A 24,069-nucleotide genomic window follows, 5' to 3' on the forward strand; every position below is an offset into this window, starting at 1 on the left:
ATATTAAAACTATTCATTTGAAGGATTTTTTAAAACTTTATTCTTCACCTTTAAATCACCATTTAGATTTCTAACTGTAAAAGACAAATTTAGTCCAAAAATGTGATCTACTAGTCAAATATTTACAAAAAGATAAATTTATATGGCATATTAAGTAAATTAATGAAACATCTTAACTGTTATATATCATGTTTCTACACGAAATATAAACTATAAAAGGAAATGGTGAACATTAGAGTCTTCAAAATAAAAGCATTTAAGTTTGATAATTCTACTAGCTCTTCTAATAGTAACAAGAAGCATTTTTTAAAAGAGTAGTAATAATAATGTAATAGTAGTAATAACAATAATCTAAAATAATGCATAAGTAAAGCAAACCCTATAGGATCCAATGAAATGCTGGAATGCTATTTTTATGTCTTATTATACAATAAGAAAAATTAAAATATTTGATTCCAAAGTTTTATACTTGGAAATAGCAGAGAGGGGGTTACTATTCATTTTACAGAATAAACAACGCGTATCTCAAATAATTTTGACACTTTAAAAAACTAATAACTTTTGACCCTAATAATTTCAGGATATGATAAAAGACAAAGATAGCAAAAAGAGCTTACATTTGAAAATGCAGTCATAAAAAAATACCGATAATCAAAATTTACTAGCTAAGCTTTTTTGCTCCCCAAAATTCATTTTCAAATCATAGAAAATAAAGGTTTTAAGACATTATAAAGCTCAAATCCCAAGTCGTATTACTTTGTAAGCTTTGTAAAAAGTGACAAAAACACAATCAGTTCACTAAACAACTATTCTTTCCTTGACATCAATTCTTTCTCCTGGGGGTGGGGAGTGGGGAATCACTGCCTGTAATTAACAGACTACTTCACAAAAAACAAAAGGTATTTATGAAAATTATGCTTAATATTTATATCCTAAGTGTCTGAAAACTAATTTTCCATTATAGTTAAGGAAGAGCAATGCAGACCTAGGTAAAACTGACTGTCTTGTAAGGGAGGAAAACGTTTGCCTTCTTCTCTTCTAGGTTCTTTGGCTGGTCTAAAAATTCAACTGACGCAAGACAGATTAACAGGAGAGAAACAAAATTTAATTTCATACATACAGGAACTCATGAAGATATGAGACTTTAAGAAGTGACCAGAGCATGCAATTTTTATGCCTTTTAGACAAAGAAAACAATTATTTGTGGAACTCTGACAAAACAAATGGCCTGGGGCTTAATCAGCCTTCTCTGCCTTGAATTTCCTATCTCTGGTGATAAAGATGACTTCTACGCTCCTTGTACTAATGTAAGGAGGATACTTTCACTTGGAAGATTTATTTCCTGCTTTCAGGGAGACAAAGGAGGGTCAGTATGCTTGCATCAACTGTTTCTTAAGTAACTTTAATTCAAAATAATCAACACACCAAAATGGCCTATTTGAGGGTGGCATATTTTGCTCCACCTCACTCTCTGCTGAGGCTTCCCTGGTGGCTCAGACAGTAAAGAATCTGCCCTGCAATGCGGGAGACCTGGGTTCGATCCCTGGGTTTGGAAGTTCCTCTGGAGGAGGGCATGGCAATCTACTCCAATCTTCTTGCCTGGAGAATCCCCATAGTCAGAGGAGCCTGGTGGGCTACAGTCTGCGGAGTCGCAAAGAGTCGGAAATGGCTGAGCGACTAAGCACAGCACTCTGTGCCAGCTATGGTGAGACATTATAGTTTGCGAGATGAAGAGAAGATAAGCAGAATGAAGACTCTAAATAAATGATGGAAAGCTTATTTGGATGAGTGACTGTAGATGATCAACAGAAGAAAACTGTTAAAAAAAAAAGTTAAAAAGTGAAAGAAAAATGACTGTACCACAGGTAAACAAATTAACATTAAACAAAAAGGCTTTAACAAATCAAATAATGAAGACATCATGGGGTGAGGGTGGAGCAGGAACAATACTTGCTCAACAGTCTCCTTAGAAACACACAGTAAATTTATAAAAGTGCAACAGTTTTTCTGCGGACTTGTTAGCTTTCTGGTTAAGTCAACACACCAATCAGCTTTACTGCCTCAAGTATCAATTATTGAAGCTCTCTCCTGCTTAAGAATAATTAAATACACAGGGCCAACAAAGCAAAGGAATAGTGCAATTAAGCACCACAGACAAAGTGTTTTATTATCAATTTGATGGGAAGTGGTTCTGTTTAGCATTAAAGTGAGATTATTAATATGACAAAAGGCAATCCACACAACTGCAAATCAGCCAATAAAATAACAGGTAAGGAAGATTCTGAAAATAAACCATTAATTAGCTTATGGTTAAATTTCAGATCATACCTAAATGCATGTGAAATTCAAGAATAAGGTATTTATTTTAGTCTATCAAGGTACTATGATCATAAAAAATATCAAAAAAACTCATTATTTTCCATGATACTAGAACTATCTTTTTTTATTAGGTACTAGGTTTGCTCTAAGGTATTAGCTTATAGTTAACACCATAGGTTTGTTCTTCTGTATAATTAGATTAAAACTACAATAGACAGGCCAAATTTTGGAAAGAAAGAAAAATAATGAAATAAAGTGTGTCACTGTTTCCATTGTTTCCCCAGCTATTTGCCATCAAGTGATGTGACTGGATGCCATCATCTTAGTTTTTTTGAATGTTGAGTTTTAAGCCACCTTTTTCACTCTCCCCTTTCACCTTCATCAAGAGGCTCTTCAGTTCCTCTCCAGTTTCCTCTTCACCTTCTGCCATAAGGGTGGTGTCATCTGCATATCTGAGACTACTGAAAATGTATTAGAAGAGGAAGAAAAAATATGGATAGTTGTCTCTGGTGCAGTGTTAGTCGCTCAGTCATGTCTGACTCTTTGCGACCCCATAGACTGTGGCCCACCAGGCTCTTCTGTTCATGGGATTCTCCAGGCAAGAATACTGGTGGGGTAGCCATTCCTTTCTCCAGGGGATCTTCCTGACCCAGGGATGGAACTCAGGTCTCCTGCATTACAGGCAGATTCTTTACTGTCTGAGCCACCAGGGAAGCCCTATATATGCATTAGAAAGGTACTGGAAGGGTAAAGAAAAAGCTAATAAAATTGTTGTCTTTATGGAAAAGACAAGAAGAGGGGCAACACTGAATAAGAGTTCTCCACACGTACACAGTTGAATTTGTTGAAATACTTCTGTTCTTTTGTTTTATGAATTTAATTTTTACTTTTATCAAATATGTGTACTAGAACAAATATTACAAAAGAGTTTATATGGTAAAAGCAGATCTCAGCACTCAAACCCAGTCTTTAAACAGTTCTTATTCTAATGGTTGCCACTACAACACTAGTAGACAACATGTTTATATTACTACTTATAAGTTATCAACTTGAAAATAAACTGACTGACCTCTAATATGAAACCTTAAGAATTTATCTCTAAAATCCCTCCCTTTTCTGTTCTCTCAATGTTTGAAATACATGCTATTAGTTTTAATTCTTGTTTAAGTATCTTTGAACTTTAAATACTAAACATATCTTTATTGCTTGTCAACTTGACGTTATCTCTTTTTGTATATATTTTGAAATGTTAGATCTTATTCTCTTATTTTTTATTATTTAAAAACATTTTAATTTTATTGGAGTATAGTTGAGTTACAATGTTGTGTTAGTTTCAGGTGTACAGCAAAGTGATTCAGTTATACATACATTCATTCTTTTCTTTGAATGTTTAAAAAAATTTAATTTTTTTTTATTTTGGCCGTGCTGCACAGCATGTGGGATCTTAATTCCTTGACCAGGAATTGAACACAGGTGACATTATCTCTTGATTCTCCATTTTGAAAGAAAGCTTTTGGGACTAGTAACCTGTTCCTCCCCTTCCTTGCCTCTCTGTCAGCTTCACTTTTACTTTTATTGATATAGTTGTTATATTCTGCCCTCCAACAATAGCATTCTTGGCTTTGCCCATTTCTGTCCTGTCCAAAGGATGACTCGAAATTGAGTATCAATAAACAATATTTATATTTTTATTACTATGTAAATACTGTACAAGGAAACATAATCCTGGCACACTTAGCTTCTTACTCTCCATGTCTAATGTCACAACCTTAGAACCACTTGAAAAACACTGTTCTCAGAATCAAGATTAAACGGATTCTGTATTACACTCTATCAATTTCTTAACACCACAATATATTCTAATTTGGTTCACAGTTAGACATCTTTGTTTATTTATTCATTCATTCACTCATTCATTCATTTTGCTTCCCATGACATTTTAAAACTGTATTTACTTTTCTGACACTATTATCCTTTATATCATCAAATTTTCCCCAAACCTTTCATGATACCACTCATTCTATATAGTTCTCATTTTCCTTCCTAAGATCTCCCACCTAAAAGCCTCTTTTCTCTTGCTTCAATCTTGAATGACTGCTTTCTAGGACTTCTGAACAGTCGTTAACTTAAGCCTTCTTTTCACTTTCATCTGGGTTGACTTAACTTTTTCCTGAACTTCTGTCTTCCGTGTCCTTGGTTCACATTATTTTGCTGCAACCTTAAATAACTACCTAAATGACGGTAGACACCAAGTTAAACTTTATGGGTCCATGCATGTCTAAAAACCCTATCCTCATAATTAATCATTTGACAGTAAAGAATTCTGGGTTAAAAATTACTTTTCTTAAGAAAATTGTAAACACAGTCCCATTTTCATCTAGCATACAGTATTAGATGCCAGTCTGACATTCATTTCTTTAAAACTGACTTGTTTTCTTCCTCTGCCTGGAAGTTTTCTGAATCATCTCTCCACCCGTGGAATTCTAAAATTTCACAATAACATATCTAAGTTATAATGCTTTGTACTGCTGTACTAGGTGATAAACAGGTGGGTCTGAAGCCGGAGACTTCCACTGTCCTTTGCACTCTCTGTATTAAGCAATAAGTTAGTTGGAAGTCTGAAGTTAGCATAAACTGTTAACTCCCATCTCCAACCATGGAGAAGCTGCAGAAGCTAAGGGGATGGGTGAATCTCTGGAACCAAACTAATGAAAGGAAAGCCTTGATGAAATATAAGGGAAAAAAGACAAATCAACAGCTGAATTGAAATTTTAATATATTTCTCTTAGAAACCAATAGACTAAACACATAAAATATGACCAGAAAAAACAAATAAAACAATCAATAACGTGAGCTAACAGATACACTGAATGCAGAACCAGACAGCCAGCTAAGAATAAACATTTATAAAAACAGACACTGTGCCAGATTGGCAAACTTTATATGTAAAGGGCCAATAGTAAGATATTTTAGACTTTGTAGGCCATACAGTCTCTGTCACAATTCACAAAAGCAATCACAGACAATGTGAAAATGAATGAGCATGGCTGTGTTTCAATATAATTTTATTTATAGACACTGAGAGTTGAATCTTATCTATTTTTCACCTGTTACAAAATATTAATCATTGGATTTCTTTCAAGCACTTGCAAGTATAAAGACCATTTTAGTAAAGGATGTATAAAAATAGATGGCAACGAGCCCTGTTTAGTCCTTGGACAATAGTTGCCAATTCCCATTTTAGTTCATAAAAGAAGTTTCAATACAATTCAAAGGAATATACTGAACATACTATGGTTTCTATAATAAAATTAGAAATGATAAGAAAAGAATAGCTAATGTTTGACAACTAAACTTTTAAAGCTACTAAATAATCCTGGAGTTAAAATGGCAACTTTTCCAAAATGATACATGTACCACAATGTTCCTAGCAGTCCTATTTACAATAGCCAAGAGGTGGGCACAATCAAAATGTCCATCAACAGATGAGTGGATAAAGAAGTTGTAAGATACACAAACACATGAATATTACTCAGCCACTTAAAAAAGAATGAAATAATCCATCTGCAGTAACACAGATGGACCTACAGATTACCGTATTAAACGAAGGAAGTCAGAAAGAGAAACAGAAGTATCATACGATATCACTTCCATGTGGAATCTCAAATATGATATAAATGAACTTATGCACAAAACAGAAACAGATTCAGAGACATAGGAAACAAACTTAGGTTTGTTATCAAACAGACATAGGTTATCAAAGGTAAAAGAGGGAGGGATAAATTAAGAGTTTGGAATAAGCAGATACAAATTGCTCTATATATATATCTATATCTATATCTATATCTATCTATCTATATATATATATATATATAAAATAGATAAACTACTGTACAGCTCAGGGAATATCTTGTAATAAACTATAATGGAAAACAATCTGAAAAAGAGGATATATGTACACATATATAAATATACATATATATGTAACTGAATCACTTTGCTGTGCATCACAAACACAACACTGTAACTCAACTGTACTTTAAAAATAAATAAAAATTTTGAAATCATAAGGAAAACAAACATTTGGATATAATGAAAATGAAAAACACAAATCGAAAACTTGTGGGATCCACCTTTAGCACTTAAAAGATAAATTTATAGTTGAAAATACATTTATGAGGAAACAGCAGATTTTAAAATTTGTGAGTTAATTATCTGACTGAAAAAAAACAACACAACAGAGCAAATCCAAATCCCAAAATTAGTGTGAGAGTAATAAAGTATCTGAATGACCACAAGGATTAAAGATAGTGAGATGATATACAAAGACATCCCGACTCCCCACTACTGATCCAGGTCCAGATGACTTCACAGGTGAGGTAAGAAAACATTTATTCCACAAAACAGCAAAAGAATGAGAGTTTCTCAGTTCATTTGAAGCAGCTAGTGAATGAAATCTTGATTCCAAAAGTAAAATTAGAAAATCGTCACTTTACAGCTATCATTGTAATAACAATTTCAGGCAAGAATCATCAAAATAGATGTTAAAACTAGTACGTTAAAGCTTGAGAATTAAAATAATATTAGTGTGGCCTCAAAGTATCACTCCCCAAAATACTAACTAGTTGCAAAGAGAGAAACAGTAAATTTACAGTGGAAAATCTGGCAAGCGATCAAAGTTAACACATCACAAGTAACAGGACAAATCAACATCCTTTGCCTTCTGAAAAAATACACTAAGAACAACATAGCTTCTGTGGTATTCACTTAAATCTAGTTAAAAGAAACATATACACTCAAAGTATGGGATATCCTACACAATAACATGCCTATATTCTTTTAAAATGTCAATATCATGAGTCAAAAAGACTGAAGCAACACTTCAGATTAATTTCCAGATTTTGATAATTATGCTACAGTAATGTCAAATGTCTTTGTTTTTAGATGATATACTCTAAAGTATTTAGGGGTTAAAGAATAAAGTAAAATAATATATCAATGAAGTTGCAAGGAATCTCCTTGACATACAATTAAGAAGGGAAAATTAATAACTTAATATAGTGGAGAGCTGGGCTGAAAATCATGCTAACCAAATGATGATTCAGAAGGATAAAAAAGGAAAATAGATATACATGTATCTGCAGAAAGTAACATATAGATATATAGAGAGAAAAGACTATAAATGAAAAAACAATGGAGCAAATGTGAATTGCCTGGTTAATGATTATATAAGTTTTTTTTAATAGTACTCTGCAACCTTTCTGTAAGTTTGTATTCAAGTTTTAAAAAATAAGGTATCAATGAAATTCACCACATCAGTACAATAAGAAAAAAGAAAATATAAAGTAAAAATCATATGTACAAACTACAGTAAGCTATCAGAGAGAGAGAATGTGGTAATATAAAAAGTCATATGCACAGTGATTTACAACCAAAAAAGCACTTGCATTTTTTATAATCTTGCGTGCATTTTAAGTTGTTTCAGTCATGTCCAATTCTTTATGACCTATGGTTTGTGGCCTGCCAGGCTCCTCTGTTCATGGGATTCTCCAGGCAAGAATACTGAGGTGGATTGCCATGCCCTCCTCCAGGGGATCTTCCCAATCCAGGGATTGAACCTGTGTCTCCTGCACTACAGGCAGATTCTTTACCACAAAGCCACCAGGGAAACCTTAGACATTAATAAGCTATTTTATTACTCATCTTTCAATATTTATTCACTACTGGTAGTTAGTTATATTAGTTATACATGGATACCTAACAAATTATCCCAAAATCTAGTAACTTAAAGTTTTTAAAATTTTTTCTTTTTATTTTTGGTATGTGGCATGCGAGATCTTAGTTCTGTGACCAAGGATCAAACCCTTGCCCCCTGCATTGGCAGCACAGAGTTTAAACGACTGGACCACTAGGGAAGTTCTCAAAAAAAAAAAAAAAAATTTTTTTTTTTAAACTCAATTTCTGAGAGCCAGGAATCTAGGCATGGCTTAGATCCATTCTCTGGTTCAGGGTCTCTCACAGACTAGAATATCTCAAGGCTCAACAGAGGAAATGGAGGCCCTGCTTCCGCATTCACTCCAGTGATTGCTGGCAGGGTTCAGTCTGTAAACGGGCCTCTCCATAAGGTAGCTCATTTTCATCAGAGAAAGCAAGAGAAGCCAGTCTTTTGGAAACTAATCCTTCAAGCAGATTTAAGACTACCATCTTGCTCCTTACTATCTCTGGTTCATCCACCCTTTAATCTATCTTAAACACAGACAAATTAAAAGGGAAAAAAAGGGGGAACAGGAAGAAAAGATATACCACACAAATATTAATCCCAAGAAAAATGGAACAACTAGAATGACTTTATTACTATAAGACAAAGTAGATTTGGGGACAGGAACTATTACTAGGTAAAGATGTATATCACAAATGATTTTTTAAAAGGTTAATTCATCAAGAAAATATAACATTCCTAAATGTGAATGCATCTTTGCTTCAGTCATGTCCAAATGTGTGTGACCCCATGGACTGGAGCCTGCCAGGCTTCTCTGTCCATGCTCCAGGCAAGAATACTGGAGTGGGTTTCCATGCCCTCCCTCCAGGGGATCTTCCCAACCCAGGCCTCTTAGTCTCCTGCATTGGCAGGTGGGTTCTTTACCACTAGAGTAATTGAACTTTAAAATATATAAAGCAAAAACGGACAGAACTATAGAAAAAATTTAAGAAAACCACAACTGTGGATGGAAATTCCAATATCCCTCTCTTCTTTTGATAATGAACAGAAAAGGAAGAAAATCAGGAATATTACAGAAGACTTGCAACTTCAACCAGTTTATCCTACCAACATTTATAAGGAGGTACTACACCCAACAAAAGTAAACTATACATTTTTTCAAGTCTACATAGAACATTCACAAAGACAGACCATAGCTTGACATTAGAACAAATCTCAGGAAATGTAAAGGGCTGAAACGGTACAGAGCATTTTCTCTACTCAAAGCAGCATTTTTTTTTTAAAAAACTAGAAATTCAAAGATTTGGGTTGGAAACCAAATATTTAGAAATTAAACTCCCAAATATTCAGAAGTTAAATCATGTACTTATAAATAATCATAGGTAAAAAGAGAATCACAGGAAGAGTAGAAAATACTTTATACTAAGTAAAAATTAAAACCCAGTATACCAAATTCTGTGGGATATAACTAAAGAAAGAAAAAAACCTGAGTAGCTCAATATCTATTTTTAAAGCTGAATTCATAATTAGAAACCTTCCCACAAAGAAAATCATCCACAGATAGCTACACTGATTAATTCTACACTGATTAATTCTATCGAACATTTAAGAAAGAAGTAATACCAATCTTATATAATTCTCATCAACAGACTGACATGGCTGAGGAAGAATTATGAGCTTGAAGGTTAATTCCAATAGAAACCTCCCAAACTGAAATGCAAGAAGAAAAAAAGAATGGGGGGTGGTGCAGAAAGAAAAGGAGAGAGTGAAGAAAAAAAAAATCTGAAAATAATGAATGACTAAGAGCTTTCTATAATCAATGATAGACACCAAACCACAAAACCAGGATCTCAGAGAACACCAACAGGATAATGCCAAAAAATACGTACTTCAGCGTATCATTCAAACTGCAGAAAACCAAAAACAAAGAGAAAATATTGGAGGAAAAAAAAAAGAGGAAAACATCTTACTTAACAGAGAAGTAAGGATAAGAATTACAGAGGTTACTTTCTCATCAGAACCATGGAAGAAAGAGGAAAGAAAAGTGGAATATTTAAAGTGTTAATAGAGGGGGAAAAAAAGAAAAAAACACCAATCTAGAATTTCTATATGAAGAGTAAAGAAGAAAAAGACTTCCTCACACAAAAACCAAGGAAATGTACTGTTAGTAGACCCCCTCTGCAAAAAAATATTAAAAGAAGGTCTTTGGGAAGAAGAAAAATTAAACAGATCAGAACTCAGACCTACATAAGGAAAGGAAGACTACTGAAGAAGGAATTAGTGAAGGTATTTTATACTTCTTATTCTTAATTTATCTAAAAGACTTTATTTAAAGTAATAACAGTAACAATATATTGGGTGATTACAGCATATAATTAAGTAAAATGAAAGATGAGGGCTTCTTTGATGGCCCAGTGGTGAAGAATCCACTTGCCAATGCAGGAGACATGGGTTCCACCCTTGGTCTGGGAAGATCCCATATGCCATGGGACAACTAAGACCGCACTCCACCACTACTGAGCCTCTGGAGCCCGGGAGACACAACTACGGAAGCGTGTACGCCTAGAACCTGTGCTTTCCAACAAGAGAAGCCGCCGCAATAAGAGGTCCCCGCAACACAAGTGGAGAGCAGCCCCCACTCACCACAACTACAGAAAATCCCACTCAGCAATGAAGATCCAAACACATAAATACTTTTTTAGAAAAGGAAAGATAACACTGTCCTAACGGACTGGAAGGACAAATTGGGAGTGCTCTGTTTAAGCTTCCCTGGTGGCTCAGATGGTAAAGCATCTGTCTACAATGTGGGAGACCCGGGTTCGATCCCTGGGTGGGGAAGATCTCCTGGAGAAGGAAATGGCAAGCCACTCTGGTATTCTTGCCTGGAAAATCCCATGGATGGAGGAGCCTGGTAGGCTACAGTCCATGGGGTCACAAAGAATCGGACACGACTGAGTGATTTCACTTTCACTGTTTAAGCTACCTGCACTACACATGAAGCAGTATAGTATTATTTGGAGGTGGACTTAAAGTTGTAAATGCAGACTGCAACCACTAAAAATGCTTTTAAACTATGAGAGGCTAAATGCTATAATCACCCAATATATTGTTACTATTACTTTAAATAAAATCTTTTAGATAAATTAAGAATAAGAAGTATAAAATACCTTCACTAATTCCTTCTTCAGTAGTCTTCCTTTCCTTATGAGGAGAGACTACGAGGAGATAAAGGAATCACAGAAAATGCTCAACTAAAACCAGAGAAGGCAAAAAAAATGAGAGGAGAAAAAATAAAAACAAAGAACAAGTCAGTGAAGATACTTATTAATTCACCCCTCTTAATCATCCCTTGAAGTATGAAAGGTAATGGTCTACATATACCAATTAAAAGACACTGTTCAGAGTGGGTTTTAAAAAAAAAAGACCTAACTGTATGTGGTCTATAAGAAATCCACTTTAAAGGAACGAGCAAAAAAGTTAACATTCATAAAAGAAGGTGAGTGAATGGCTAACAAGCACATGGAAGGGTACACACTACTACCCGGCATCCGGTCAATGGAAATTAAAACTACAGTAAGACACTACTGGCCCTTCTAGTTATACTTACTAGCATGGCTAACAGTAAAGTCTTGGCAAGGACGTGAAGCAACCTGAACTGTAATACAAAGCTGGTCAGAATGTAAAGTGGTGCAACATTTTGCAAAATAACCAAGTTAAATATACACACACCCAGTTTTACTCTGAGGCATGGTGTACAATGAAACAAACATCTACGCAAAGACATACACAAATGTTTATTATAGTAGCTTTATTCGTAATAGCTCCAATTTGAAAAGAATCTAAATGCCTATCAACATGAGGATGGATTTTTAAATATCATGACATATTCACACAATGGAATACTCTCATTAAGAAAGAAGAAAAACATACTGATACATAAAACATAGATATCAATAAATCTAAAAATCCATTTTGCCGAGTAAAAGCCAGACATCAAAGAGCTTATGCTGTGTATCTTTGTTTTAGCACTAAGTCATGTCCAACTCTTCTGCGACCCCTTGGACTATAGCCCTTCAGGCTCCTTTGTCCAAGACATTTTCTAGGCAAGAACACTGGAGTGGGTTGCCATTTCCTTCTCCAGGGGATCTTCCCGACCCAGGGATGGAACCTGAGTCTCCTGCATAGGCTGGCAGACTGTTTACCACTGGGCCATCAGGGAAGCTCATACTGTATATACGCCGCATGAATATTTTATTCCATTTATATGAAGTTCAAAACATGCAAAATTAATCTGTGGTGACAGAAATCAGAAGAGTTGCCTAGACTGGGTCTGGAAGAGGGCAACAGGAAACAGGGGGATAAGTTTGTCAAATTTACTGCACTGTACCCTTAAGATCTGTGCATTTCACTCTATGTAAATTAAGTTCAGTTTAAAAGAAAAAAAAAATTCCTGGCCTTCAGTATTTTCTGTAGTTGAAGCACAACAAGTAGCAGATGAATTTTTTTTGTCCAAAGGGTCAGAAAGTAAATCTTTTAGAATTTGCTGTCATACGGTGGCTGATCTAACCCCTCTGTCATTGTATCAAAGTACCCAGACAATATGCAAACTAACGAGCATGGCGGTGTTCCACTAAAACTATTTCATGGCGGTGTTCCACTAAAACTATTTACAAAAACAGGCGGCAAGCTGGATTTGGTCCACAGGCTGTATGTAGTCTGCTAACTCCTGGTGGAGCAAACAGAAAATTGATCTTCAAAATTAATTTAGGTTAATTTCTAATTCAGAGTCAAGTTAAAAAAAATTAATTTAAATACGATGCATTGTTCTTTCCTATATGGTGACAGGCAATGATAATTATTAGAAGCCTATTATAATCCTTCCTAAACTTGTTTTTCTACACTCATGGAATCATTTTAAAATAGAAAGACAAACCAGAAAATCCCTAATATGGTTGATACGCAAGATTATCATTTTAGAAAATCATTTAACAGCTATAATAGTATCCTGAAAAATTATCTAGGAATATGAAAAATATTTAAGATAAACTAGGTAGTAATAATTAAAGTATGAACTGGAAATTTAAAATATACTTAGGTACACACATTAAAAGCTTTGTTACCCACAGTGGTGATGCTTTATCTGGTATAATAAAGTTTTTGAAACATTCAGTATCACTCATAACCACCTGGTTCGTTCTTTATTTAAAAGAATTGAAAATTAAGAACAGCAATCCCTTCTTGATGTTTTAAAAAGCATTTCAGAAAACTAAAAAAAGAAGGGAAATAAAACAAGCATTTTCTGAGAAGTAATTTCCTTGCCTAATTTAGACAAGGCTAAAAAATTGAGCTTCTCTGGTGGCTCAGATGGTAAAGGTCTGCCTACAATGTGGAAGACCTGGGTTCAATCCCTGGGTCGGGAAGATCTCCTGGAGAAGGAAAATGGCAACCCACTTCAGTATTCTTGCCTGGAAAATCCCATGGATGGAGGAACCTGGTAGGCTACAGTCTGTGGGGTCGTGAAGAGTCAGACACGACTAAGCGGCTTCACTTCACTTCAAAAATTGGTATCTTGCAAAGAACATCCAGGGTACACAACTAGGTATAAGTAAATCTCAAACATGGCACACATAAGCTGCCTGAAAATGTTTAGCCATCTTCAAGAAAATCCCAATCTAAAAAATGAACTTAATCCTCTCTCACCATGGTATATACCTATTAGAAGAAACACCAGCAAAATTAGGAGGCTTGGGTTCCAGTATAAGTTTGCCACCTAATTGGCTGTGTGAGAATCTGGCATCCACTCATCATTCATCAAGCATTTCTGAGAGCTTCGTATGTGCCAGACACTGGAAACACAGTAGTGAAGGAAATATCAAAAATTCCTGCCCTCATGACACATTCCAGTGAGTCACTTAATCTCTAAAAGCAATTTAGTTTTCTTTCTCTAAGATAATGGATTTCATATTTAAGGGTATTTTCAAGTCCCTAAAATAAGATGCATATTACTTTCCTGCATCCAGGAAAGCAACTGACAGAGTACCACCTGAAATCCACTCTTTAACTGGTTAAAACTCTTTCCTGTGTCACCATATTCAGAGAGCAAATTAAAAAAAAAAAAAAAAAGTAACAGACATTCTTGAAGGACTTATTTTAAATTCGCTAATTTTGGTTTATAAAATTTAGAGGAAATATGAGCCTTATTGGCCTATTACTTGGTAGCTAAACTTCCTTGGATGGGATCCAAGAAAGCAGCAGAACAACCTTATGAGAATGTTCTTCATATAATGAATAATTTTACAGACATTTCCAGTACTGCCTGGTGAACCAACTAATCAGCTCATCTTTTCTTCATAGTAGGATTTGATCTTTCTTTCCAAAGTGCTTGCTGCAACACAGGTACTCAGAAATCCAAATTGTATATTCAAATCTAGTCCCTTGCGCCCTGCATTTAAATTTTTCTTTTATTTATCATCAAGATATATATTTTCCCCACAACAAAACAGGCATGCCAGTCCTTCAAGCATAACTCCTCAATTCCCAAGTGGTAAATTTTTAAAATGTCTCATGTATTCATTTTTCCCAGATGAACTCTAGAATCACAAATTACATTTCTGGTAAGACCAAAGCAATGCTCACTTTAAATATCCCTTCCTTCATAGGCCCCTACCGAAACACCAAAAGGGATCAAAAATGTAAGCCTGCAGTTTCTAATCTAGGAGTATTCACTCCCAAACGAGAAACTGACCTAAGGATCTACCAAAAAAAAATGTATATCCCACCAAAAGCGGCTTCTCCATTTATTTTCAACTCATAAAATACATTCAAAGTTTGTTAAAGTAAGCTAACACCATTCAACTTCAAAAGACAATATAAATAGTAGTTCCCAATTACGCTTATCTTGAGCAACCTATTGTTAACTAAAACGCTGTTCACTATATGTATGCTTATATCTTAAGATGTTTTAAGAATATGAGCACCACCATCAGATCTAATAAGCCCAAATGCAGAAGTACTGAAATGGTTAGCAAGAGCTGATGGACAGAAAGCAGAACAGCTTTACATAAAACACATGCAATGTACACATGAACTGTTTCTATTTTTTACAGTAATCTGAACTGTCAGTGGCCTTTAGAACTAGATTTTCAATTCAGGTATATCAAATACCAAATTGCTAAAAAGAAATCTTAAACTTCCATCTATATTTTAACAGTCTCATATTAACGAACTTGATTTATATTTCAGAATCCAATAAATGAAACGACTTTGATAAAACTGAAATGACGTGTAACTTAGAAGAATCATTATTGTAAAATATTAATAATCCAGCTCTCCTGCTGTTCATCTTGTAGGCAGTACCCTCCTCATTACTGGCAGTGAGGTAAAAATAAAGGAAAAAAAAAAGTCTGGTTTTGGAACCACAAAGACATGGGTTTGAACTCCGAGGCACCATGCCTTAAACATAAACTTTCTGAACCTATTTTTTTCATCTCTAAAATGGGAATATTAATACCTAATTTGAATAAATATTTTAATGATTAGTGAGATATATGTAAAGCAGCTTGCATATAATAGGAACTGAAGAAACTTTAGCTGCTATTTTTATTTTATTACTCAGAAATGTATCCAAGAGAAGATAAAAGGAAGGACATGACAGGAAAATAAATCAGAGCCAAGGTTACATGTAACTGTTAAAACAAGACAAAAACAAATACACTGACAGTTCAAGTGAAACTTTTTGTTCACATTTTATAGAAACAAGCTAATATTGTCACCACTTTTTATACACACATAAAACCTACAGATCTACTAATGGTGGAGCTAAATAAAGACTAAAGATTATTACCATACAGTAAAACAAGTAATTTTATGAACAGGTGAGATGATTTCACCATTGGAAAAAAAATGCCAAAACTAAGATTTTTAAATGCTTATGGAAGGATATTAAAAGATTCCTACCTTTAAACCGACTGCTATAAGATCTGTAACAACACTGTATGGAAAAAGTAAAAAGAGAAAATGGAAAACAAAGTTAGAAACAAGTTTTTAAAAGACAGAGATAAGATAAAGAAAAAAGAAAAATATTATAATAAATAATAAAAATAAGAATGTGACAAGTTGTGAAATGTTAGTACAAAGAAAAGCGATGGGACAGTCTAGCCAACAGAGTGTAAAAGCAAAGCTTCAACAGCAATGTAAGAAACAATAAATCAAATTTGCTTTCAGGATTTAGAAAAATAATTGTTTCAGTAAAATGAAAATGGGTTTATCCATTCACCTCTATTTAACAAATCCAGCCAAGCCTTATAATCACCAAAGTTCATTCTTTTAAATCACTGGCATGAGTAACCATACTTCAAGTTTTAAATGAAACAAAACCAGTGAGTGGATTTTATAGAAATAGAAAATATCTTGAAAATTTGCATCCACCACCCAAATGGCTCACCAAAATATAGCTAAGACAGCCTTAGAACTGAAATAATTACAAACACCAAACTTAAGACATCAAAATTGTCAAAGATTTGCTTTTAAAAAAGTCCTACCACATCATGTCTATGATTAAATTACCTCAGAAAGAAATGAACATACACACACATACACACACACAAGGACAGTTGGCATCTGAGGTGGAACTAGAAAGATATGTTGACTGGAGGTTTGTTGTTTTTTTAACTATCCAAAATAATGAAAAAGGACCTTTTTTCAGGCTATGGAAAAATGTAGAAATTTAATTAGCTTCCTGAAAGCATAAGCTCACTGAGTTAAAAACCATATCCCTTAACATCAAGATGTAAAAAACCCTATATAGTTCTGCCAAACAAAAATCTATCTCTTCTAACCCAAAAGAAACTGTTTTCAATTAAGTTTGTCTCAATATCTTCTAAAAGAAAGCTCTAATAAAATTCTATATATTGTTAATAACCTATATCATTACTTACTAGAAATAAATTTATATTTGTCTAATGATGCAAATTTGTTTTAAACAATAACGATATAGATTAAAATTTTTTCTTATACACTTTGGAAACTCGAATTTGGTTTGTTTTAAATTTAAATGTGATATCTCTGACATCTGCACATAAAAAAATTAGATTGTGTAAGGTATACCACAGTATTGGTCTGGATACAAAGAGCATGCTTCTACTTGAACTCCCAAATGAACTTACCTTTCAGTATTTCTTATTGCCTCATATACTTAAACCAATAAACTCATTCTTAGCTTTCAAACCACATTTAGGAGGAAGAAAAAGTTAATTTCTTAAACACTACCCAAAAGAGTAAGTTTGCACTTCACAGTTGCTCAAGAGTTTAACAGCCAAGATGCATAATCCAAGAGTCCTCTTTATAACACTGTAAAGTTTCCAATACAAAAAGCTAGCCTGCTTCCACGTCTCACGTCAAACCACTAGTCCAGACAATTCACTACACATAATGAAATACTACTTTCACAGCCTTCCTCAACTGAAATACTGGCATACTCACACAAATACTTAAGATAGCAAAATTTTGCACCCATAGAAAGTGTAGTTGAAAAAAGGTGAAGTAAAATGAGTTTTGAACAATGCTCTCAGAAAAGCTTCAATTAAACAATAAAAACAGCTTCAGTTAAATCTTAAAAATACTTGAAAACATCACAATAAGCGAAATCTAAAACTGCACTCTGCCTAACGTCTGTAATAGTGTGCAATCTGCATTCAAATATATTTATAGATTTATAAAACTAGGATAAATGAAATCTAATGAAGGGAAAAATTGTTCGAAGATCCTTTTACACAGGAAGGTCTTTACACAGCATGACAACAGTCAACTATATGGCAACATATACGTGATTTTACTGTACATGCAAGTTCCATATATTCTACAACCAAAAGGTTTACAGAAATCTTGCCATTAAAATCAAGTAACAGGCAACCAAAATCTCAAGTGCATAATGAAAATAAGTAAGTGGATCTGCAGGCTCTAAGACAGCAGGAGATTTTTTTTTTAACCTTGACGGACTAGGATCTTCAACTAATTCACTAAGATCTTAATCTAGTTATTTTCTTAATCATTCAAATATTGGTTTGGTCCCACCCAAGGAGCCTGGGTCCCCAGAGAAATATTTACACCGATGATCCCAAATCTTTATTTTGGCCACAGACTTCATTCACTTTTAGAGCGTTTCAAAGCGCCCGGAAAATCGCACTTTTTTTTTTTGCATACAGCGCAGGGAATTCACGAAGTTCCTTGGGGGCGGAGGTGGGGCTGGTAAGGGGACGCATCCCTGTTCACCGAGTCCAGACGCCCGGAGTACCGTAATCGTAACCAGCTCCCAGCACAAGCCCGGAGACCGCGTGGGGCCCGGCTCCGGGACCGGGTCGCCGCCCAGACGTCTACCGGCGCGTGCCCTCGCCGTCCGCCACTCCGCGGCCACTCGTCTCCCCGCCAGGGGAAGCTCCAGCGCTCGCCCCACCTCACCGGTAAACACCAACTCCCCGAGCGGGAGGACGCCCGCCCCGAGCGCCGCCTCCGCCTCCCCCAGCGCCGCGCACCATTTTCTGAGAGGAAGTGTCGGGAGGCCGGGCCGGGCTCCCCCGACTCTCGAGCGGAGGGCGGACCTCGGAACCCGGGCGCTGCACCGGGCTTTCCGCCGCTTCCCGGGGCGAGGGTTTACAGGGGCGGCAGAACGGGGTCGGGGGGCGCTCCGAGGGGGAAAGAGAGGCTGCAGCGGGCCGCCTCTCCGCGATTCGGGGCTCCCCAAAGGAGGCGCCCGGAAGCCCCGCCGTCGGGCTCGGCCGGGGCCGCTCCTCTGGTCGCCGGCGCCGCGCCCGGCTTCCCAGCTCCGGCGCGTCCGGCCGAGAGCTGCGGAAAAGAGGACGAGCGCAGCCCGGTGACCACCGCGCCGCCGAGCACTTACCCATCCATGGCCCAGACGGAGGCGAGCACAGTGCGGGGACTGACGGGCTCACCGCGAGCGGAGGAAGGAGGCGGCGGCAACAGGGCGGCTCCGGGAACCGGCAAACGGCGCCTCTCCGGAGCCCGGGCCGGTCGGAGGTGGAGAGAGAGTGGGAAACAGGGGCGGAGACCAGGGACGCTCCCGCCACCGCCGCGCCCCCGCCTTCCCCACCCCCCGAGCGCGTCCCCGCCTCGCCTCACCCCGCCTCTCAGCGTCGACGCCCTCCCTGGGCCCCGCCCTCAGCCGCCCTCCGGCTCGGCTCCAGGGCGCCCTCTTCCTGCTGCCGCCCTAGAGACCCCGCCTCCGGGTGCCCCGCCCCGGCGCGCGCCCCCCGTCCCCGCCCGCCTCCTGTGCTCGCGGGAGCGCGCGCCTTGTGCTTCCCGCTTCTCCGCCTCCCACCCGCCCTCCGCCCCGTGCCCCCGCGGGCTTCGCCTGCCTTCCGGCTTCTCCGCCCCGGGGCTCCCTAGCTTGGACACCTCCCTCTACCAGCGGGGAAAACGTTGGGGACCCGACTCCGGACAGTAGGTAGGAGTGTCCCACGAGAGCCCCAGAACCGCCGCGAAATTGCCCCGGGTGGGCGAGACTGTCGGCTCGGCCCCGAGCACTGAGGCCAGGCGCCGGCTGTGGTCTTCCCCCGGCCTGGCAGCCCAGGGAAGCGCCGGTCGTCCGCCTGGTGACCCGCACCGGCTCGGTAGATGAGGTTGGGATGAAGATGAAAGAGGTGAATGAGATTACCCCGAACTTTGAGAATATACAGCTTTAGTCGCTGAGTGCTTTTCCACTCAGTCTGACATTAAATTTATAGGAAACATTCATTGCACTGTATGGAATGGCCACTATATTGGTAGCATTTTATAAAAGTTTACACATTTTCCCTATTAAAAAATAAACAACAGAAACCTATGAAAGTGCTTATTCTCGTTTTTCCGATGAAAATGTAGACATAAGTGATTTGCCGACAGTTTGACACCCACCGAAACCCTTTCCTTTTAGTCTGAGCAAAATTATAAGAGTATAACTAGTGGCAACTCAGTTGTTTCCCCTCATATTCTGTTTGGTTCTGAAATTGAATGATTTTTCGATTCACAGATCGCCAAGACGTGAGCCACTGAACACTGTCCTCCACCAAATTCTTAACTTCCTGGGTAGAAAGAGGGGACAGCTCCTTCTCAGCCTCATTTGAAAAGCCAGTAACTAGAAGCTCCATCATCTATCCTTGCTACTGTCCTGCTTTTTAAAAAGTGGGTGCTCCTGAAAAGGTTTAAACTGTTGATTCACCCATCGTTCAGTCAATATTTGTTGCTTACTATTTGCCGAGCACTGCAGGGCTGACCAAGAAAATCAGGTTCCAGTCTTGACGGTTGCATGCATTCCTCCCTTAGTGTATTATTTGTTTGTTGACAAAACACAATTTTTGAATAGCTCAGGTATCTTATTAAGAAAGGTCATTTTAAAAATACTGTATCTAACCTAAATCCCACTTTTCAAAAGGTCAAATATACTTTGATTCTTATGTTAAATCTAAATATGAAGTTACAGTTGTAAACATTGCCACCCTACATTGCCAGATGGGTATTAAAAATACCAGCAAGATAAGTAGCTGATGAGGTCTTCCTGTTGTTTGAGGGATATATTCTGTTGATAAAATTGCCTCGATTTTTTTTAAGCTATGCAAGTAATAATATACATACATGCTCATTTTGGAAAATTCAAAACAATATTAAATATAAAAAGTTATTATTTTTCTTCACAAGCTACCCCTGCCCATGATAGCCACTTAACAGTTGTGCATGCATACTTCCAAGACCCTCACCATTTTTTCCTTTTTCCACTTAAAAATCCTAGAGATTTTTCTCATCTACTTAATTCTTTTTAATACTGCCTATTATTTCATAGTTTCATGCGCCATAATTTTATTTAAGCTTTTCCAAAATAGTGGAAATTTACCTTGTTTCTAATTATTCAAAATAATTAACAGTACTGCAAAGAACATCATATGTGTATGAGCATCTTTGCTTGTATATGATTGTATCAAGGAATAGATTCCTAGAAGCAGAATTGCAGGACAAAAGGCATAAGCATTCTCAGATTCATAGATATTGACAAAATTATTCCCAAAAGCTGAACCAGTTTATACTTTTAAAAGTTGTATTTCTCTTAGCCAATGCCTTATGATAGCAGATTTCAGGATTAAAAAATAAATGTGAAGTCTGTCTCACACTCCCTGTCCATAGTACCAACAATAACTCTGAAAGGTCTCCAGTGTAAAGTGTACTTGACTGAAATGAACAGAGCTGTATGGCATTTCCTAGACCACTCACATCCAGTTTTACAACAGAAGCCTAGATAGTAAGAAAAGAACTCGGGACAGAACACAAGGTCAAACCCTGCCCCCTCCCCTGCCTCTTGGTCATAAGTTTAAAAGATTTTTCATGGATTGAGTGCCATAGGTTTGTGAGTTTCTCTGATTCAAAAACAATATATAGAATAGAATTTAGTTCTTCTATGACCACTTTTAGAATACTAGCTATTCCTATAATCCATATGGCATTAGAAAGCTGTGGCCTAACAAGTTTCTGAGTTTCTGGAACAATCAGATAATCACCCACGTGACCTGGCTTGACATAAAGAGCTATATGTTCTGTATACTGGCTTCCTGATGATGAAGAGGATGACACAGTCTTTATTTGCTAATTGCTCTGTACTTTTGAAAAGTAAGACAGTTAAAATAATTTAGTTTAAATTTTCTTTCTTTTTTTTTTTTTGGACAGAGAAGCCTGGCAGGTTATAGTCCACAGGGTCGCAAGAGTCAGATACAATTTAGTGATTAAACCACCGTTATTCTGTATTTTAAAGTTATGAGTGTCAAGCTGCTTTATCCACAAAAGAAATTCCTTTAAACTCAAAAGTACACACAGGTAGACATTTTATGAGGATTCAATTTTAAAATAGAATTAGTTCCCATCAAGCCCCACAAAACAAGGAGCCTTCTCTTAATAAGTGTGAAAGTACACGTATAAATTTCAGTTGTGGAAATATTCTACAAGTTCACTATCTTGCCTAAGTAATTATTTTTATCTTTATGTCTAAAAAATGACTAAAAGCATAACAAATCTTTTTTTTTTTTTTTTAACTTTTTTATACATGTGTTCCCCATCCTGAACCCTCCTCCCTCCTCCCTCCCCATACCATCCCTCTGGGTCGTCCCAGTGCACTAGCCCCAAGCATCCAGTATCGTGCATTGAACCTGGACTGGCATCTCGTTTCATACATGATATTTTACATGTTTCAATGCCATTCTCCCAAATCTTCCCACCCTCTCCCTCTCCCACAAAGTCCATAAGACTGTTCTATACGTCAGTGTCTCCTTTGCTGTCTCGTATACAGGGTTATCATTACCATCTTTCTAAATTCCATATATATGCGTTAGTATACTGTATTGGTGTTTTTCCTTCTGGCTTACTTCACTCTGTATAATAGGCTCCAGTTTCATCCACCTCATTAGAACTGATTGAAATGTATTCTTTTTAATGGCTGAGTAATACTCCATTGTGTATATGTACCACAGCTTTCTTATCCATTCATCTGCTGATGGACATCTAGGTTGCTTCCATGTCCTGGCTATTATAAACAGTGCTGCGATGAACATTGGGGTACACGTGTTTAAATTTTCTAACACTTTACCTTCTTTTGTTTTTATTCTAATTTTTATTGTAAGAAAGTGCCCTGAAACACCTTCATCAAATGAGACACTCCGTACTCCCTCAATTATGATGTTTGGACAAAATGTAACCTTTGAACATTTGCCTTAAAACATTGCAGTATGCAGTGGAGTTAACATTTAACCAACGTTATTACCCTGCTTGGGCCTCCCACGTGGCGCTGGTGCTAAAGAAAGGGCCTCTCTGCAGGAGACATATATAAGAGGCGTGGATTTGATGCCTGGGTGGGGAAGATCCCCCTGGAGAAGGGCATGGCAGCCCTCTCCAGTACTCTTGCCTGGAGTATCCCATGGACAAAGGAGCCTGCAGACTGTGGTCCATGGGGTCACAGAGTCTGACATGACTGAAGCAACTTAGCACGCACATATTACCCTATTCATGTTTATAGGTAAGATTACTTAAGATATAAATATAATACTTAAGATAGAAAAATAAAAAGATCCCAATTTAAATCAGAGATAAGACCAGCCATTTGATGAATCTAGGAAGGAGACATTTTAATATCATTTTATCCCCTGACAAGTACAGAATCATAATTGCTGACATACATACACTAAAATACAAACGTGAAATTATACTGAGTGAAATAAAGCTAAACTTAAAAGGCTATAAACTGTCTGATTCCATTTATATAACAGTCTCAAAATGACAAAATGACAGAGATAGACAACAGATTACTGGTTGCCAAGGGTTAGAAGGGGGATGGCAGGGTGGTGGTGAGGGAAGATACGGAAGGAGAAGGAGACGGGTGTGACTATAAGGGAGGGTAGCAGGGGGGATGTTTGTGGTGATGGTGCAAGTCTTGATTGTGAGGTTGTACAAACCTACACATGATAAAATTGCATCGAGCTTTAGACACACACAGTGCATGTAAAACCAGTAAAATCTGAGTGAGATTTATGGATTGTACCAATGTCAATTTCCTGACTTTGTTACAATTATTAAGACGTTACCAATGGTAGAAACTGGGTGAAGAGTTTCTGGGACCTCTTGGTACTTCTTTTAAAACTTACTGTGATTCTATAATTATTTCAAAAATAAAACAAAAAAAATTGCCAAGTGTTCCCTTAAATACATGTTATTTGTTCAATAGTTAATGCCAATAACAAACTTCAGAGGCTGAAGGAAAATGTATAGGTGTATAATTCATATTTTTCAGGTGCTATCAACTTGGTAGTCAGACTAGGTTTTAATAGCTGACACACACTGAGTCTGACAGACTCTGCCCAATCTGTTGAATGATGTGCCTTCCTTCAAAGTCCTTCTCAACTGTTCGAGGAAGAGACTTGAACGTGTTTCCCACCTACTCACTGACCTCTCTGCCATCGTGAGTTGTATCCATTTTCCTGAGCGCATCCCTGGCCCTGATGTAGTCA

General features: G+C 37.2%; 1 protein-coding gene and 1 pseudogene across 3 annotated transcripts in view; both read right to left on the reverse strand.

Annotated features, from left to right (window-relative positions):
* PTBP3 (polypyrimidine tract binding protein 3) overlaps positions 1-19,100 on the reverse strand; it is a 91,804-nt gene extending 72,704 nt beyond the window's left edge. Inside the window, exons 1-2 of one of the 2 annotated variants that reach the window (XM_027550514.1) lie at positions 18,933-19,015; positions 15,995-16,028 (exon numbers count right to left, since the gene is read on the reverse strand). In XM_027550514.1, coding sequence (XP_027406315.1) covers positions 15,995-16,028; positions 18,933-18,940 — 42 coding nt within the window. In that variant the 5' untranslated portion in view covers positions 18,941-19,015. Of the gene's footprint in view, positions 1-15,994; positions 16,029-18,932 lie in introns of both variants that reach the window. The other variant, XM_027550510.1, reaches the window with a different exon arrangement.
* LOC113897663 overlaps positions 1-19,123 on the reverse strand; it is a 33,782-nt pseudogene extending 14,659 nt beyond the window's left edge. The window contains exon 1 of the transcript XR_003512390.1: positions 18,933-19,123. The product of XR_003512390.1 is annotated as an immunoglobulin-binding protein 1 pseudogene (transcript). The remainder of the gene's footprint in view (positions 1-18,932) is intronic.
* Positions 19,124-24,069: the final 4,946 nt, after the last annotated feature.

Source organism: Bos indicus x Bos taurus, chromosome 8 (assembly GCF_003369695.1).
Source record: "Bos indicus x Bos taurus breed Angus x Brahman F1 hybrid chromosome 8, Bos_hybrid_MaternalHap_v2.0, whole genome shotgun sequence".
NCBI lineage: Eukaryota > Metazoa > Chordata > Mammalia > Artiodactyla > Bovidae > Bos > Bos indicus x Bos taurus.